The sequence below is a fragment of the Typopeltis vanoorti genome, chromosome 24 (assembly GCF_054136105.1).
Source record: "Typopeltis vanoorti isolate ZY-2024b chromosome 24, IOZ_Tvanoo_1.0, whole genome shotgun sequence".
NCBI classification, from domain to species: domain Eukaryota; kingdom Metazoa; phylum Arthropoda; class Arachnida; order Uropygi; family Thelyphonidae; genus Typopeltis; species Typopeltis vanoorti.
In genome coordinates, this window is record NC_143572.1 from 45,695,513 (window position 1) to 45,714,952 (window position 19,440).

Sequence of the window (19,440 nt, forward strand, 5' to 3'; positions counted from 1 at the left end):
AATAAGTCAGCTTGTGCTCTTAGAGAATATAGAGACAAATACAAGAATGCTAAACACTGTGTAAAACCAGCTAAACAAAAGTCATGGGAGGACTTTGGCAAGAACATAGAAATTAAATATCAAGAAGGTAGTATGATATTCTGGAGGTTGTTGAAGAAGCTTAGAAATTGAGGAAAGAGTGCTGTAAAAGGAGTTAGAGATGATAAAGGTGACATAAAAACTGGAATAAAAGATATCCTTGAAGTATGGAGTAATTACTTTGAAAAACTGCTAAATGAAACAAGCAGTGATGATAGCACAGTGGTAAAAAACGCTGACCAGGCATACCGTCAGGAATACATATTTATACTTGAAGTAGAAAAAGCCATCAAAGGCTTGAAATGTGGAAAGGCAGCAGGAGTAGATGATATTCGACCAGAAATGCTGAAGTATGGTGGTATAAGAGTCTTACAGTGGCTGCACTGCATAGTTCAGAAAGCCTGGACTCAGAAACAAATTCCCGATGATTGGAGTAGCGCTCTCATAGTACCAATATATAAAAAGGGAAATAAAACTGAATGTGAGAATTACAGAGGTATTTCCCTACTGAGTGTTCCTATTAAGATCTATGCAAGTATACTTGAGAAACGGTTGAGAAGAATTGTGGAAGAAAAGCTTGGTGAAGAACAAGCTGGATTCAGGCCAAATAGAGGCTGTCAGGATCAGATCTTCACTTTACGACAAATAATCGAGAAAGCATGGGAATATAACAAAGATCTATATTTAAGTTTTGTTGATCTGGAAAAGGCATATGACAAGGTGCCAAGAGAGAAGCTATTCAATACGCTACAATTATATGGTGTCAATGGGGCATTATATCAAGCAATACTTAGTCTTTATTTGAGTTGTAAGTCAGCAGTTAGAATTGAAGGACATACAGGAAGATGGTTTAATGTTAAATCTGGTGTGAGACAAGGATGTACATTATCACTTCTGTTATTTATTATCTACATGGATCACATTATAAAGGAAAGTGATATTAAACATGATATCAAAATTGATGATGTTAATGTCAGCTCTTTGCTCTATGCGGATGATGTTATACTTCTAAATATTTTGCAAGATTCTCTGACTAAATTGAATAGCTGTTGTAATAGATATGGTATGAAGGTCAGCAATAAAAAGACAAAGACAATGAAAATAGGCAGAATCATTGAAAATGTCAACTGTGTTGTGAATGGAGAACCTGTGGAACAAGTAAAACATTTCAGCTATTTAGGCAAGATTTTTACTGAAGATGGTAAATTAAATATAGAAATAGACCACAGAATCAGCAAAGCTGATATGGTGGGAAGTCAATTGAATAAATTCATTTGGAATAAGAGAGAAATTTGTCGGAACACTAAATTAGCTGTATACAAGACAGTGTTCAAACCAATTTTAACTTATGGATCTGAGAGCTGGGTCAGAAGTAAAACACTTGACCAAAGACTAGAGACTGCAGATATGAGTCCTGAGAAAGATTATAGGCGTGAACAGATGGCATCAATGGCAATATCATATTAAAAACGAGGATATTAGGAAAGAACTTGACATTGTCAGCATCCAGGAATGCATTAGCAGAGCTAATCTCAGGTGGTATGGTCACTTAAACAGAATGGGCAAGGAAAGATTAGCAAAACAAGTCTTCTCTGCCAGGTTGGCAGCAAAACGATCCAGAGGAAGACCAAGATATAGGTGGACTGATACGATACAAAGTGCCTTAGACGATAGAAATATAAGATCTGATAATGTTGGAGTCTTGACAAGTAACAGACTGATTTGGAGGAAAATTGTAGATAGGAAGTTAGTAATGATGTGAATTTTTCATGTAGTACTATCATATCCTGTACATCCCTTGAGGGTACATGGCAGGAATTTGATGATGATATTTCTACATAGTATTTATTTCATACTCTGTAGTTTGGAACTTCATCTGAGATCTACTTTTCCCTTTTTTCTTTAAGCAACCGACAGATTAGAGCAGTTTCTTCACTTATTCCTTAGTAGGTCACTCTGTGGGGCTGTAGGCACAAATGAATCATCAAATTCCTGACACACACACACATACACTTTCAGAGAGGAGGGATTGCAGAATATTACTGCATTCTGCAATTCTAAAAATACTGCATCAAAAGTTCTATGCCCTATTTTTTGCAAAAAAAATCTGTTATTTTTGATTGTTTGCTTTTATCTGAGAGATCTTTATAAATTTCGTTTTATGGAGCTAAGCACTTGTGAAGTTCTCTCTTAAATTTTGTGCTTCTTTCAGTGGAAGGATCTTCATTTAGAAAATATAACTCCAATTGTTCAGCTAAGTCTAGGCCTTTCTTTATTCTTTTTAGGATAAAATGTTTAACTTCGTTTCCATCTTTGCTATCATCCTCTGAATTAATTTAGTTTATTCCAGATGCCATTTCCACCAAATTTGCTTCATCAGTCTCTTCTTCCACCAGTAATTCTTGAATATCTTCAACATCCATATCGTCAAAGTCTTCCCCTTCTAGAGACTTAACAAGTTCTATTATTGCATCCATTCTGTTTTCTGCTGGCTCGATTAGATTTTCACTTTGAACTGACTCTGGCCATACATTTTTCCAACAGGCATTTAACATTATTGGTTTTATTTCTTTCATGGATGAAGTTATGAGATTAATACAATTTAAAATTGTAAAAAGTTTCCATGACTTTGATAGATTCGTCATCGACTTTATTCAAAACCCATTGCAATGATTTCGTGATGTAATTAGTTTTAAATGTGGCTATAATTCCCTGATCTAACTGTTGAAGTAATGAACTTGTATTTGGTGGTAAGAAAATTATTTTGACATTTGGGTATTTAAATCTTTCGGATGGCTGGGTGCATTATCCAATATCAGTAGAACTTTAAAATCTAGATTTTTCTGCTTTGATGCTTTAAAATCTAGAATTTTTCTAAACTGTTTTGTACCACACTTGGTACAAAACAGTTTAGAAATCATTTTTTAAATAAATCAATAGTTACCCAAGCTGTCTTATTTGCCGTCCAATATACCAATAAAGCACTCTTATTCTCTTATTTAGGTTTTTCATTGCACAAGGGTTGAGGGATTTATAAACTAGCATGGGTTTTACTGTGATCACCTGAAGCATTACTGCACATAAGTAATATTACATGGTCTTTTGATGCTTTAAAACCTGGTGCAACTTTTTCATTTTTTGAAATAAATGTTTTCTTGGACATTTTTTTCCACCAGTGGCTCATCTTGTCGGCATTAAAAACCTGATGTGTTGTATATCCACCCTGTTTAATAATTTTTTGCAATTCCTTTGGATAAGTTTTGGCAGCTTCATTAAAATGCTGATGCACTTTCCCCTTGTATTTTATGTTTTGTAATGAAAAGCATTTTCTAAAACGGCTGAACCAACCTTTGCTAGCAACAAAGTTGGGGTTAATAGCAGATTTTCCATTTTGTAAATTTTTAAAGTTTTATGTTTAATAACATTGGTGTCCAGTGGATCCATTTTTTTTTGAGCAGTTATCAATCCAAATACTAAGAACTTTTTCCACATTTTCAAGTATTGGTGTTCTGGGATGAGCTGTCATATTTGTGGAGATAGAACAGCCTGCAGCAATGGAAGCTCTAATTTTCTGTTCATTTTTCTATATAGTCCGGATTGTTGCTTCATTTAAATCCAAGTTCTCGTGGAAAGGCTTAGATGTTGGTTATGCATTTTTTACTAAATAATTTAAGGAAATTACAACGTCAACTAGGATATGCATTAAAATAAATTTTAATATACTTCAATATTTCGGCAACGTCACGTTGCCATTTTCAAGAAACTTAAGAACAAGACACGTGCACGCAGGCACAACAAACAGTAAATCCTGATGGTGCCCCCTAGTGGGCAATGTTGGTATTCTTGGGCGATTGGGCTGAAGGTGTTCAGATGGAGATTTCCCAAATTTGAGGCAGTCTCATGCAGCCAAATTTGTTGAGGTTTGGATTGTTTCTTAGGGCTGAAGCCGATTCCATGAAAAGCCTTTCATATTTGTATTTATTACGATGTATTATCGTGGCTTTCTTCCACCGTATTCTATGGCAGGTATCCAGCGCATAGTCAGCAAGACCAGAGTGGTTGTATTGGTGAAACTGGATGTAGTCCTTGTGTTCTGAAATTCTGATATTTGCAGTCCTGCCTGTTTGGCCAAAGTAGGACAGCTTATAGCTGCAAGGGACCTGGTATACACCAGGTAGGTCTGGGGGGGGAAGGTTGGTCTTTAGTAGAGCAGATAAGGGATGCCAATTTTTTATATGGTCTGTAACAAGAAGTTAAGTCATGTTTTTTTTAGGATTTTTGTAATTTTTTCCGAGGTGCCTCGGATATAGGGTATGGTGATGGATTTAGAGTAATCCTTGTTATGAGGGGGTTATTGGTTTCAATATTTTTGGGTTTTTTTTGGGGGGGGGGGTAGCCATTGGCTGAGAAAGTGTTAAGAATGTGGTTTAGTTCTGTGGTTAGGGCATTGTCATTTGAACAAATAAGTTTAGCCCTGTTGTGTAGTGTCTTAATGACTCCATATTGTTGCGAGGAGGGGTGGTGGGATTGTTGGTGAATGTATCTGCCTGTATGGGTGGGTTTTCTATAGACTGAGAAAACCAAGGTTCCATTAGGCTGGCAGGTGACTAGTGTGTCTAAGAAAGGAAGGCAGTTTTTTTCTTCTTCCAGGGTGAATTTGATTCTGGAGTGTTGGTTGTTTAAGTGTGTTAGGAAGGAGAGGAGTGCATCGGAGCCATGTGGCCAAATAGCAAACACATCATCAACATAGCGAAGCCAAATGGTTAGTTTTTGTAGGGCAGAGTTTAAGGCTTTCTCTTCAAAAGTCTCCATATAAAAGTTGGCCAAGGGTGGGGAGAGTTTCGAACCCATGGCTGTCCCCTCTATTTGTTTGTAGAATTTTCCTTGCCAAACAAAATAGCCTGAGTTCATTGTGAACTGAAATAGGGCTGTGATATCGGGAGGAAATTTAGCTTGGATTAGCTCTAAGAATTCTTTGAGTGGGATATTTATGAATAAGGAGGAGACATCAAAACTGACCATTATGTCAGCGTGTTTGAGTGTAAGGTTTTCTATGCTGGCTTTGAAGTGGGTTAAGTTTTTTATGTGTGAAGGTGTGTTGCCAGTATAGTGTGAGAGAGCTTTCGCCAAATGTTTAGCTAGTTTGTATGTGGTTGAAATCAATGCCATTCACTATGGGATGTAATGGCACATTTTCCTTATGTATTTTTGGGAGTCCATAAATACAGGGGAGGGGTATGGAGTTAAATGGTTTTAATTTGTTAGTGATTTCCACAGGCCAAGAAGTAACCTTCTTAAGGAGCCTGTGGAGTTTTCTAATTTGTGAGTTGGTGGGATTGTACTCAATAGGGAGGTAAGTAGCCCGATCTAACAATAGAGCTTTCAGCTTACCTGTGTAATCCTTTTGGTTAAGCAATACTATGGCGTTCCCTTTATCAGCTTTGGTGATTATTATTTTCTTGTTTTTCTTTAATTCTAGTTGAGATTTAATTTCCTTACTGGGCATGTTGGTTTTTGGTGGTTTAGCTTTGATCAGAACACAAGCCACATCCAGTCTAATATCGTTGGCGACGTGGTTTGGAAGGTGTCGTATCCCACATTCAATTCGTATCATAATATCTTCAGCAGGTATTCTTCTGGGCGCAATGGCCAAGTTGTGGCCACATGCGAGGGTGCTGAGTGCTTCAGGTTTCACACTAAATGACGAAAGGTTGATTACCGTTTCGGTAGGAAGTTGTGGTTTCGAGATAGAGTTCTTTTTTAAATTTTCAAATTTTTTGATGTGTTGATCTCGTACTTTTTTTAATTCTTTCTCTGCTGCAGTGCACGAGATGTCGTATAAAATAGACCAAATTTCATGGCTTAAGATGCTTGAAAGGTTATCTTTGAGTGCCTGGATAGCTAAGTTAGCATCATTCAGGAAACGGCCAGTCGTGGTGATTTGTTCCCTGAGCAAGGCTTGTCTGGCACAGTTATAAATATGAAGAGCCTTTTGCGAAGAGAAATGGTGCTTGAATTTGACACAGTTAGGAATTACCTGGTTATCCCGGCAGTGTTTTAGGAAGGCGAGACGATTAAATCCAAGGTTTTTGCAACATGTGGTACTTCCCCCCCCTTTTTTTTTTTTTTAAGATGATCCAAAATCTGTATTTTTAATTCTAGAGAGGTGAAATGTCTTTTAAGAGGTACTTTTTTACTTCTGGCAGACATTGTTCATGGCTACAAATTAATTCACAAAAAAGAAATATTTAATACTTCTTTGAAAAAGGTTCAATAATACATACAAAGAAGAAAACGATGAAAGTCTTAAAATATGTTTAATATTCCATGAACAAAATGAATTTAAAATTCTAAAATTCTGTATGCAAATCTGACACGACATACATGCTTGAATGAAAAATATTGAATGAGATGCTGCCTGCTCATAAAAGCTCTTATCACATCCTGTGTTGTATGGGGATTTTCCCAATTCTCGAACCATGTTAGAGCGAGAACTTGTTGTGGGAATGCCTTGTTATACGGGGATTTTCCCCAATTCTCAAACCTTGTTAGAGTTAAACCGTGTTGTAGGAATGTTATACAGTGGTTACCTGTGTGTGTGTGTATATATATATATATATATATATATATATAAACATATATAAAAATGTTAATTGTTCTTCTGAGCATTTTGTGCCATGCTTTTCTACTTTATTCATTTGTGACTAATACGTTTGCATTGTTAAGTCTTGTTTATGCTAATTGTTATATGAATGCCTTGTTATACGGGGATTTTCCCCAATTCTCAAACCTTGTTAGAGTGAAACCGTGTTGTAGGAATGTTATACAGTGGTTACCTGTGTGTGTGTGTGTGTGTGTGTGTGTGTGTGTGTGTGTGTGTGTGTGTGTGTGTGTGTGTGTGTGTATATAAACATATATAAAAATGTTAATTGTTCTTCTGAGCATTTTGTGCCATGCTTTTCTACTTTATTCATTTGTGACTAATACATTTGCATTGTTAAGTCTTGTTTATGCTAATTGTCTTGTTTAATTTTGAATTCATAATGATGAAGATGCCCTTCATCCTTGAGCGAAACTTTTTACCATTAAAATTCTAATGGTGTTCCATTGCACTAAAATTTTATTTAACTTGTTTCCAGTAGCTGCCTTTTTACTGTTCACTTTTGTTTCTTGATAAAAACAGCAGCTGTCCTCTTATTTAATCAGGTTACATTACTTTGCATGACATTTCATCATGCAGTACAGTTTATATTTTACATTACACTTCTATATACACTTAAATTATTAAAAATAAAAGAAGATAAAAAATATACAAATATATAATTTTACATATTTTTTTATTATTTTTAATTGATCGTCTGTAGCAGCAGTCGGCAACCTTTTTGGAGTGAAGAGCCATTTTTAAAATTATATCTGTTAAAAAAAAATTTAGGGAGCCGTATGCAGTGATGACCAACCAATGGTCTGAGGGCTGCATGCAGTCCTCTCAGGTTTTTTATGCGGTTCATGGTGTTCGTTTTGTATGGCAGAATTAGTATATTTTAATTAAAAATCTATTTTATGAATGTTGATTTTTACATGTGAATTTATTTGTGCAGGTTAAAAAATTAAAATATACCTAAATAATGGAAAATAAATTAATACTTTCTTATCAAAGAAAAAGAAAATATTCTTTATGTGGATCGAACTGAGTATTTGATTTACTATTTAATTACTCATCACTGCTTTAAATTTAGAAACTACATTGAAAAATATTATAATTAAATTATTTATTCAGGTTTTTTTTTTACAGTAACACATTATCATACTTGTAAAACACGGGTGGCATGTGACACGAAATTATATGATATTTTTAAATATTAAATAATAAAACAAGGATTTCCTCCTTACAAAAACTTATGTATAAAATCCAATAACATACTTATTTTTTTAATTTAAAATATCTTCTTAGTGCTACTTTTGCTGTTGAACTTCTTGGGATAGTTTCTCAGTATGTGGCGAATATGCCGTAATTTTCATTTTCAAACATGACGAAAGCCTCTCGTTGTTTAGTTGGTTTCTCAACTTATTTTTAATAAAATTCATGTTAAAAAATATATGCTCACAGAAATATGTCGATCTGAAAATCGATAGAAGTCCAAATGCATATGTTTTTAACTGAACGTAAGTGTCTGGTAAACAATTCCACGTGTCAAATACAATCTGATCTTGCTTTTTAAGATCTTCTATTTCAGATCATTTGTGTTGTATCGCAAGGGTAAATTTTTGTCTTTCCAACTCCTCCAGGTCAGTTGCAAGAGTGAGCAGATTTACAGACTACACCTGCACTATATGCGAAGACAATGGGCGCATTCAGACAGGCAAGCGCTACATGTGCTAGCCTAGCATGACGTATTTGGTTTAATAAATTAAAATAACATAAAACATAACTTAAGTAATTTTAATTGGCATGAATAATTAAAACAAATATTTGACAAATCAGTGGGTTTATGAATTCTTGCATTATCCATGATAATCTAAGACTAATGTAAAGAAGGATTATCGCATATGATTTCAGAGTTCAAACATGAACATATTAAAATTTTCAGCATCGCATGTACTATTTTCAATTGTGAAATATCCTTGACTTAAATGTAAAATGTCCTTAATTTATTCCAATGCTATATTTAGGGTTTTTAGTTTCTAATTTAATAAATAATATTCATTTTGCATTATTCAAAAATAGGTTATTTATTAACAAAAAGAGCCGCAATTATTCATTCAAAGAGCCGTATGCGGCTCCGGAGCCACAGGTTGCTGACTGCTGGTCTATCGCATTTGTACTCTTTTATTCAGTGGTACATTTCTTAATATTGCATCATTTCAGTTTGTAACTCATGCCAAGCATTCAAATAATAACTACTCTCACAGTTATCGTTAGTTCTTTTGAATTTTATTTTCTTCTTCTTTATGTTGCTCTACAAAATATAGTGTTGTGTCTGTTTTTAATGTAATTTACTTATTAAGCTGATTTCTCCAGAGGACCATTACTTTTTTGGTATAACTGCACAAATGAAAATAAGTATATGATTCTTATATTATGTTTATAAATTCTCAGTACTTTAAGTTATGATCATTAATTTCTAATTTTATTTATTTTCTAGGAAATTTGGGAATCTTTACAAGATATGAGACATAAACCTTGGTTAATTCATTTTGCTTTCCACATTAATGGAGAAGAAAATGAAAATCTAGAAAGGGAAATGAAGCGACTTAAGGCTTTATTGCCAAATGTTCAATTAGGAAAAGTAGACTGTCAGCAGAATGCCATCACCTGTAACTTTCTTCATGTGCACAAATTTCCGACCTTCATAGTCTTTAAACCTGGTGGAACTTACGAAATTCATCATGGTATGGCATTTAAATAAATAAATACATTGGAGGAATATTAGAACTCAAAATTAAAAGCATATTATATAACAAACGACGCTAATCATTTGACATACGGTGAAAAGGTTGAAGACCATACTTTCATAAATAAGATAACCATCTAATACCCATCATTCATTGCATAAGGGTTGAAGTTATTACTATTTTGTGCCTAGAGTCTTGGAGCTGTGTATTTCTGGGGACTAAAGGTCCTAATTTTTTGGAACTTACTCCTATAATCCTGTTATTTAAATTAAGAAATATTGGTAGCCTCTTTAAGAGGTTATCTGGATCAAGTGTGAGACATCCATATTCTTGATATTTTAGACCATCATTACTGTTAAGATTAAGTTGAAGTGAATCTTTCCTATTTTGCTTTTTCATCTCATCTTATGTGGAAAGGGCCTCTGCAATCCTACCACTTTCTTCTTGCAATGACTTTGTTCCAAAATGCTAATATGGTTGTGCCTTATAATACATAATGCATAGCTATATATATTTCTCATAATGCATAACAACATATAATTTCTAATGAAGAAGAAAACAGAGGATTCATCACACTCCCATATATTAGTTCTGTTTCCATAAAACTAGCAAAAATACTTAAGGAATATAAAATCAAAGTAGTATTTACCCCCTTTATCAAGATGAGATCACTACTAAGATCTGCAAAACCTCGACATAGCCCACTTCAGTATCCAGGTGTTTATTGGTTATGGTGTGATTGTCAGTCATCTTACTATGGACAGACAGAAAAATCAATTGAGCAGCACATTGAATAACACATTTGAGAATTGAATACCATAGAAATAGACCCTCAGCTTTGTCATCACACGTGCTCTCTTCAGCTGACCCATAAGATGCTTTGCAAATGAGACATCAAGTTTTCTGGGATAAATCAGAACTACTACACCATTGCTATGATACAACAGAAAGAAAAACATATTGGGGGGGGGGGGTCTTTGGAAATAGCATTAGATCCTAAACATTTAGATATTAACTAAAGTATTAACTTGTCTGAATACATCCTGCCCTTAATTAATCAAGAACGTTCATGTGAATGCTTAAACATAAACATGCAGAATCGGAACAATTAGAAATAATTTTTAAAAAATAACATCAGTCTCTTTTGTATAACTGCATAAGAGTTCTCAACTTTGTTAGTCCTTGTGTGCTAGTTTATTTACACCTGAAGAAATCCTGTGCCATTGGGATGAAACATCGTTTTACTAAGCAAATAAATGTTATCAACTTATTCTGGTGTTCTGCCTTATAAACTTTAATCAAATATTTGAACTGGCAAAGTTTACACACACACACACACACACACACACACACATACATATATATATATATATATATATATATATATATATATGAATAGAAATATGTTGTTGTGCATTATGGAAATACTGAGGTAGTTGATGCACAGTCAAGTCTTTATAGTCTAGTCATGAAAATAGTTCATGTGCAAACTTTATTTGCTTACACTTGAATAAAATAAACAGACAATATGATTTCTTATCTAGTATGGTTTACTTTCTAACTAAGCAAGAAAAATTTTCTGCAACATTCAACTCAGTTCTTTACTTTATGAAAATATTATACTCTTAAATTTATTAAGGTCTATGTATTATTAACTAAATTGAATAAAAAGACAACAACTTTCAAAATAGGAGAGAACATGGAAACAGTTGCATTCTCAGTGGAAATTGTAGTTGTTTTGAATTATGGCTGAAATGTCTAAGGTTGAATGGCCAGTGTGTGTGCTTGTGGCCATTTTGCCTGTTATTCCCTTTGGAATTATGAGAGGGGAAAAAACCTACCGCTATATGAGACAGGCTAACTCACTTTCATTAGAAAAGCCCATATAAACATTCTGGTATGGTGGGGGAACCAGCTGAATAAAAAAAACTGCCGACTAGAGAGACCACAAATATGAGAGTTTAAAGAATTAGAAGTTTAATTATTTCTCTTTGTGCTGTACTTATTCCATTAAACGGTGTAAACCAGCACCTAAGCCTAAACATGCAAGGATATTAGAAGTGAACTTTACATTGTTATCATTTAGAAATGTGCAAGCAGAACTAATCTAAGTATTATTGTCACTTAAAAAGAATGGGAGAGGAAAAATTAGCAAAAAGTGTTTAATGCCAGAGTGCAAGAAAAAGGTCCATAGTAAGAAATAGGTGGATTGTTGCAATTAGTGATGTTTTAGAAGACCAAAATGCAAGAACTAACAGTATTGAATATGTGACAAATAATAAATTAGTATGAAGAAAATTGTTGCTAGGAAGCAAGTCATAATATTAACTTTATTAGATAGTCCTATCATGGTATCCTGTACATTCCTGGAGGGATGTGATGACTTTAAAACTTAAAAGATCTTTGCCAGAGTTATGTTGGACCTGAGAAAGTCCATATAAATGGGATTGATGTGGCAGACTTGATATTGTTTGTATTTTTCAGTTTTCTGGTAATATCATCAGGCAGATAATAACTTTTTCCAGATTGTTGCTGTTCTTGCATATTCTGTTAGCTTGATTTGTTAGAGACTTTTTATGGCAACATAGTTATGGGTTGAAAAATATAGTCTCTGCTAGTGATCAGTATTTTACAAGTTTTTAAACCCCTGGGCAGTTTTATCTCTTGATAGCTAAATTGTTGTTTTGGTTATAATCCTTAATGTATATGATAGAGAAATTACTTAGCATGATTTTAAAATAGTGATATTATGGTTTGTTTTCAATATGGTAAGAAATGTTTTCTCCATGCACCCCATTCGGTAATGTTGGTTTTGGGTATACTTTTGCATTCTTAATTGGATTTCCTCATCTGACTGAGTATTATTATTTCACTTTTACATTAGGGAGGCATTAGTCTATTTAAGATGACAATGGTGTAGACTTCATAAATTATCCTATTCCTGCTACTTTCTAAAGAAAAGTAACATTGCAAAAATGTGTTAGAAACAGTTGTTTTAGATGTTTGAGGTGAAAGTCTGGGAATACCAAAGGAAATCAACCTGAGAACTGATCCACTTAGTACAGGGATTTAAAAAATGATCAGCAGTAGATGAGTGATATACTGACTGCTGGACAGAGGTGACACATAACTGAAGATTCTCTTTCCCCTTCTATATAGGTAGTGTTTTGTTTATTCGCCTTCAAATTATTTCTCTTTTTTATTTTATATTAATTTATATTATTTCATCATCTTGTCACCTTTCATAGTAATTATCACTCAATTTTTTTTCATTAGAATTCAAATAACCTTGTCAATTGTGATACAGCTTTTGCCTTATTTCCAACAAAAAATAATTTTCTTTCACCCTTACTTTTACAAGATTCTCTTGGGATTACTCTCACATCAAGACTCTCTTGGTATGAACCCATTAAAACTGCTGCTTCCTCGATATCCAAAAAATTTAGGATCTCTCTTTCACTCAACATGCTACTTTATGAAGGTGAAGTAACACGTTGAGCTGTTGTGTATGACTGTAGACCTATACAGATCTGCTCAACCCTTGAATACTGCTCTCACATATGGAGTGGTGCTCATGAGAGCTTCTTAAAAATACTTGATTCAGTAGTATAGAACAGAGCAATTAGGTTGATTAAGGACACATCAATTCACTATATCTACTTTCATAGTCATTTAGTTTCTGCCTTTTTGCATCGTCTATAAATACTCTCACAGTAATTGTTCGTCTGAACTAGCAACAATAATTTCCCATTTTGTACTAAATCCATTAAGACGTGCAGCATAACTTCCTGTCCATCCACAGTACTAACGTACTATAGGTTTGTTTCAATATAGGAATACAAGGCATGATAATAATAATAACTATAAAGCCAGAGGAAAACTCACATAAAAATTTATTTATTTGTAGAATATTCATCTGTGTTTCATAGGCATCTTGAGTATAGAATTATAAAATGGCAATCAAACAATAACAGAAAATTCTAAAAAGCATCACCACAATAGTAGCTAATATAACACAACTAGACCAGTGGATCTGTTTAGGTTAGGGCAGTGGAGTAATATTTTACACATTTCTTTATAAAGACACTGTGAGGAATTGACTTTTATGAAGGATTGTCTTGTTCCAGTGAATTCCATGCTTGGTGGAGACAGCATGCTCAGCAAATCCTTTCAAACCCACAATATTTAATATAAGACTTATTTTCTTCAAGACAAATAAAAGCAGATCTTCCAGTTTGTCCAAAATAAGATAGGCTACAAGAGCATGGAATCTGGTACATGCATGGAAAACCAAGAGGCAAAAGATTGTCCTTAGAAATGAAAAAGGAAGAGGTTTTCTCGCGTTTCATGTTTTTCCTATCCCTTATGTGCAAGGCATTTCTGAATACATAGCAGAATTTTTAAAACCACTGAACATTTTTGTTATCTTTTGTCCTGTCAGAAAAATCTCCACCTTACATTACGTACTGTTATTGTTTGATTGTAATTCTGAAGATGACATGAAACATAGCCGAAAATTCTATAAAAATAAGTTTTTAACATGAGTTTTTCTTCCGTGTTTATAGTTCAGCAATTTCATCTACCTCTGTTGCCTCTTTACCATCTGCATTCATTAAAGTTATCCTTCCAGAGTCCTTCCTCCTGCTTGCGTAATGAAAAAACCTTTTTGGGGTTTTCTTTAACCTGTTTAGCTAATCTCTTCTCAATCTGATTTTGCCTTCCTTACCATGCTGGTCACCTTTCCTGCCAATGTTACTGTTACACCAGTTCAGTCTACTTTCTTTGTGAGAGAAAGTGGACTGAATTGGTGAAAACTCGCACTGAGGTTCAATTTCTGCAGGTCTTTCTGTGGACATTGTTCATTAGAATTCTAATCTAATCCTGTAGCTTCCTCTATTAAGAGGGTTACAGCTGATGAACAGTCTGCTTCTATATCACTCTATCTCTTGCTTCTGTAAGACTCTTGCCCATCCAGTCTTTGAGGTTGTCTTTCCATTGCAGTCAGAGTCTTCCTCTCCTTCCCTCCACCATCTCCTGCAAATGCTATTTTTCTTCTTTGGATACTAGCCATATAGTCTCTTTTCATCTTGAATCTTTTAAGAACCTCTTCATTGCTTATTCTTTCAGTCCAGCTGATATGATCCATTTTTCTCAAGCAACACATTTCAAACGCATTCAATCGGTCACTCGTCTCTTTATTGATTGTCCAGGACTCATATGTCCCCACGCTCCAGATCATTGTCTTGAAGATTCTTACTTTTAACTGTTCAGATTGTTCAAATTTTTAATTGTTCAAATTTCTGTTTCCTAATATGTAGCATATTTGGAAACATGCTACTTTTTCTTTTTTAATTCTGTTCTTAATTTCATAATTAGATTTATTGTCATCTGTTATCCAACTCCCAAGGTATTCAAAACTTTCTACATTCTCTATTCTTTGTCCGTTCAAAGTTATTTCCAACCCTGTTTTCAGTCTATTCAAAATTCTTTGCAAACCTTCCTCTGTTTCACTCATAAGTACAATATCATCTGCATATCTTATATTATTTATCAGATGTCAATTTATCTTTATTCCATCCTTCAGATCTTCCAAGGCCTCCCTCATCATCCATTCACTATAGACATTAAAAAGGAATTCGAACATCCCACACCCTTGTCTCATACCCTTTCTTATGGGAATCCATTCAGTATCCTCTCCTTCAAATCTAACCCTGGCTTCTTGAGTTTTATATATTCTGAACAACAGTGATAATTTTTTCATCTATTCCTATTTTATGCAAAATATCAAATAAAACAGAACGATTAACATTATTGAAAGCTTTTTGTAATGCACAAAGCATAGATATAAATCTTTATTGCATTCAATCATTCTTTCCTCCAATATCCGCAGTGTTGTAATAGCTTCATTGTTTCTCCTGAAACCAAATTGTGCTTCATTTATTTCTCTCTATCATCTGTTCCATTCTTCTATATATTATGTTGATTAGGACTTTTGCAACATGGCTAATCAAGCTGATAGTTCTCTGCTTATTTCAATCCATCGTTCCTGTAATCTTGGGAATAGAAATAAAAATAGATCTTATGAAGTCTTTAGGTATTCTATCATCCTCCAGACTTCTATTAAATATAATGGATAGAAGTTTTATTCCTTCCTTCCTTTCCCAATGCCTTCAGCAGGTCTCCTTGAATTTCATCCACTCCTGGAACTTTCTTATCTTTTATTCTTTTAATGGCTGCTTTGGTTTCCCATTCCTTAATTTCTGGGTATCATCATCTTCTATCTGATCACATTCCAGATTATCTTCATCTCCAGAAAGTTTTGTTACATATTTCGTTTTTTCCACCTTATCGTTTTTTCATTTTTTTTTAAACAAAATCTTTCCTTTTTCATCCTTTAAAGCACTTCTTTTTGTACTTCTTCCCTGAAATCAAGTTCAAACCATCGTAGACCTCTCATATCCTTTGCTGTATCATTTTCCTTGCAGACCTGATTGAGCCAGTCTTCCTTTACATTTTTAGCTAGAATTTTTACTTGTTTATTGATCTCTTGATATCTGACTTGGACTTCGTCCATTTTTTATATCACTTAATCAGTAATCCAGGGCTTCCTTCCTCTTCTCTCTGCCTCACCCAGAAGACCTTTAGCACATTCCTTGATTTTCTCTCTTAAATCAGTCCAGATTACTTTTAGGGGTCTGTCAGTATCAATATTGCTGATATTATTTTCTAGTTCAGCTTGATATTTCTCTATCTTTTCTTTTTAGTCCATCAATTCTTATTTTTGCTTGCATTCTTTATTTATTTGTTTTAATCTGATTTTTACTTTAATTGTGAGCAGGTTATGATCACTATTGCAGTCTGCACCAGGATAAGTTTTGCATTTTTTATTATATTTATCTTGAATTAATTAATATACAGTATAACCATTCTGATTTCTTTACCTCTCTGTCCAGGTGCTCTCCAGGTATACAGTCTTCTCTCGTGTTGTTGAAACCAGGTGTCACTATCAATTTGTGTCTTCTACAAAATCCACCAGTCTGTCTCCCCTTTCATTTCTTTCTCCCAAGCCCCAAGGGCACACCAGACCATCCTCTCTTCCGTTCCCTATTTTTTGCATTCATATCTCCCATTACTATCAGTATATCTTTGTTATTTTTCAAATGTAAACATTCCTCTATTTGTTGATAGATCTCTTTGACTTCTTCATCTATATGATCTGTTGTAGGCAAGTATACTTGAATTATAAGGATATTTCTAGGTTTGGCCTTTATTTTCAAAGCAATCACTCTTTCAGATCTCTGCCAATATCCCTCCACCATATTAGCTATCCTTTTATCCAACATTATTCCAACACCTCTTTGATGTTCCTCCTAAATAAATAAATCTAAATCCATCATCTGTTCTTATATCTCCTTTCCCTTTCCATCTAACCTCTGTGATTCCAAGAATTGATATCTTCATTCTTTTCATTTCTCTGATCACATTGGCCATCTTCCCTGCTTAATATATTGAGTTAATATTCCATTTGCCCATATTTGTATTTTCGTTGAGGTTCATTTTCTTATGTTGTGTCCTTACATCAGTTCCAGAACTTTATTATTATTATTTTTATTATTATTACATGACACCTCCAGGGAGTCCAAAGACTCATCGAGGGAGGACACCTACTCTACATTTCTCCACCAACTACAACTAACTGTAACTACACCAACGCCATCTACCGCCTGCCACCACTACTAGTATTTCCACAGACAATCACAAACATCCATGCCCACGGCAGGATTTGAACCTGTGGCCTTTTGGCTGGAGAGCAGATACGCTAACCGCTCGGCCGGCCAGGAGGCTTTGATCCCTGCAGTGTCATTTGAGGTCTTATCCTGCTGAGACTCCAACACAGATCTACAAACCCCTCCCCCCTCCCTGGTAGCATATTGCACGAGATTCAGACACAGGGGGTTCCATCTGTTCTTGTGTATAATTCATTCTTCCATCTTGACTTCATCGTTACTTGGAGAAAGAGAAAAAGTCTGCATGGTGGTTCTCCGTTGCCTTCCATGCAGCATGGTGGGTTGGACATTTCCTTCCATCCAGATGTAATGGTCATACAGGCATGACCACTGCTAATTCATTATAATTAGCAGTGGTAATTCCCATATTCTTCTCTAAATCTGTTTAAATACGTGCAGCAGCAGCAGTTCAGTTCAAATGCGGAACAAATTTTTCTTCCTCTTCATTAGTTCCTTTTATTGTTCTCTTTTGGAACACATTCACCTTTTGTATTATAAAATGGATACTTTACATACCTTCAAATACAATGTTAACAAGTTTGTTCATTCTCCTTAACTTTCTGCCCATTGACTGTTCTAATGTGCTATATAAGATCAAAAAACTCCTTGTGTATGGGATTACCCAATAACATTTCTGGAGAACATTTACATAAAATTTTGTTTTATGATAAATACTTGCAAAATGAGCTATATGAAATGATTATATAGTAATATATAGAGAGGGATGTTTATAAAATATCTTAAATTTTTGAGCATATATTACATTTAATTTGTGCCTCACTTCACATTAATTATCTTAACCCTAAATTGTAAGCACTCAGCTAGTGTTTGCATTACTCCTAATTAAAAACACATTGTATTGGTCGATCTGAGCATATTTATGAAAATCTGAGAGTAATATTTAAAAATATTACTGTGGAATATCAATGAACAAATATCTGAAAAATTAAATAAACTTGACTTAATAAATATTATGCATATATTAACCTTCACAACTTTATTACTTTTTATTTTCTGATTTTACTGAAGGCATACATTTTCTACTGTGAACAGGGAGAGCCAGTTCCCATGATATTGCAAGCTTTGTTAGGGAGAGCTTATCTAGTCGAGTCGCAACTTTGAAACCTAGTGATTTTCCTGACAGAGTTATAAATTCTGGAGAACCATGGTTTATAGATTTCTTTGCACCAGTGAGTATTATTTATATGTATACCACACACACGTGTATATCATTCTTAAGTTTTTGTTCCTAAAATAATATTTACAGTTGATAGTGGAAGGTCATCAGTGTTGGCCGAATGTACCTGCTCTCCAACCAACAAGCTGTGGGTTTGAATCCCACAGTGGATATGGATGTTTGTGATTACTTTTGGGTGGGAGATGACTTATCGAATGGTGGGAGACTACTGCCCTGCTTATTGGAGTCCTGAAGTGAGTTGAAAAAGCTCCATGTTTGGTCTCTGGAGCAGGGTTTCCAGGCTATGTTGTTTCCAGACTCTGTGTGTGTGTACACTGAATTAGCTTTGCACTAGGAACACCCACCTAATAACGTGTTGGTCCACTTCACTGTGCAATCACAGCTTGCAGATGCCTAGGAATCAGATTCCACAAAGTGCCAAACATTCTCCATGTGCAACTCAACCCATGATCGCTTCAGCAACTCCATCAGTTCATGCTCATTCCATGAAGGAGGATCAGCAGTTCCCACACAGGTTCACTTGGGTTTACAGTTAGGGGAGATTGGGGGCCCAGACGATGTGGCAAATTTGTTGTCGTTCCTCCAACCACTCAGTAGTTGTATGAGCCAAATTACAAGGTGCATTGTCCTTGAAGGATTGCACTGAGGTCAGGGCCTCCTGAAGATATGGATGGAGATGGTTGACTAATGGGTCCTTGTAGCATTTGCTGTTGTTTGTGGGATGCTAACCAATGGATCTAGGGCATGCCAGAAAAAAAGCTCCCCAGACCATAGCACTCCACCAGCCTGTTGAACCTCAATTCTGCAACCAGGGGTTAGGACTTCATGCTGTTTATGCTAAATGCAAACCCGGTCATCAGCATAGTGCATCAGGAAATGGGACTCATCACCCCAGACGACCTTCTTCCATCTGTCTAGAGTCCATTACCAACGTTCCTTGGTCCATGTGATTCATCGTTTACAATGCCTAACCATTATCATGAG

The 19,440-nt window shown here is 34.9% G+C and overlaps 1 protein-coding gene across 2 annotated transcripts in view; it reads left to right on the plus strand.

Annotated features, from left to right (window-relative positions):
• Positions 1 to 19,440, plus strand: part of LOC150093148 (endoplasmic reticulum disulfide reductase DNAJC10-like) — a 185,147-nt gene that overhangs the window by 79,885 nt on the left and 85,822 nt on the right. For both annotated transcript variants that reach the window (XM_090413490.1, XM_090413491.1), the window contains 2 exons: positions 9,222 to 9,468; positions 18,312 to 18,448. In XM_090413490.1, coding sequence (XP_090269616.1) covers positions 9,222 to 9,468; positions 18,312 to 18,448 — 384 coding nt within the window. The remainder of the gene's footprint in view (positions 1 to 9,221; positions 9,469 to 18,311; positions 18,449 to 19,440) is intronic.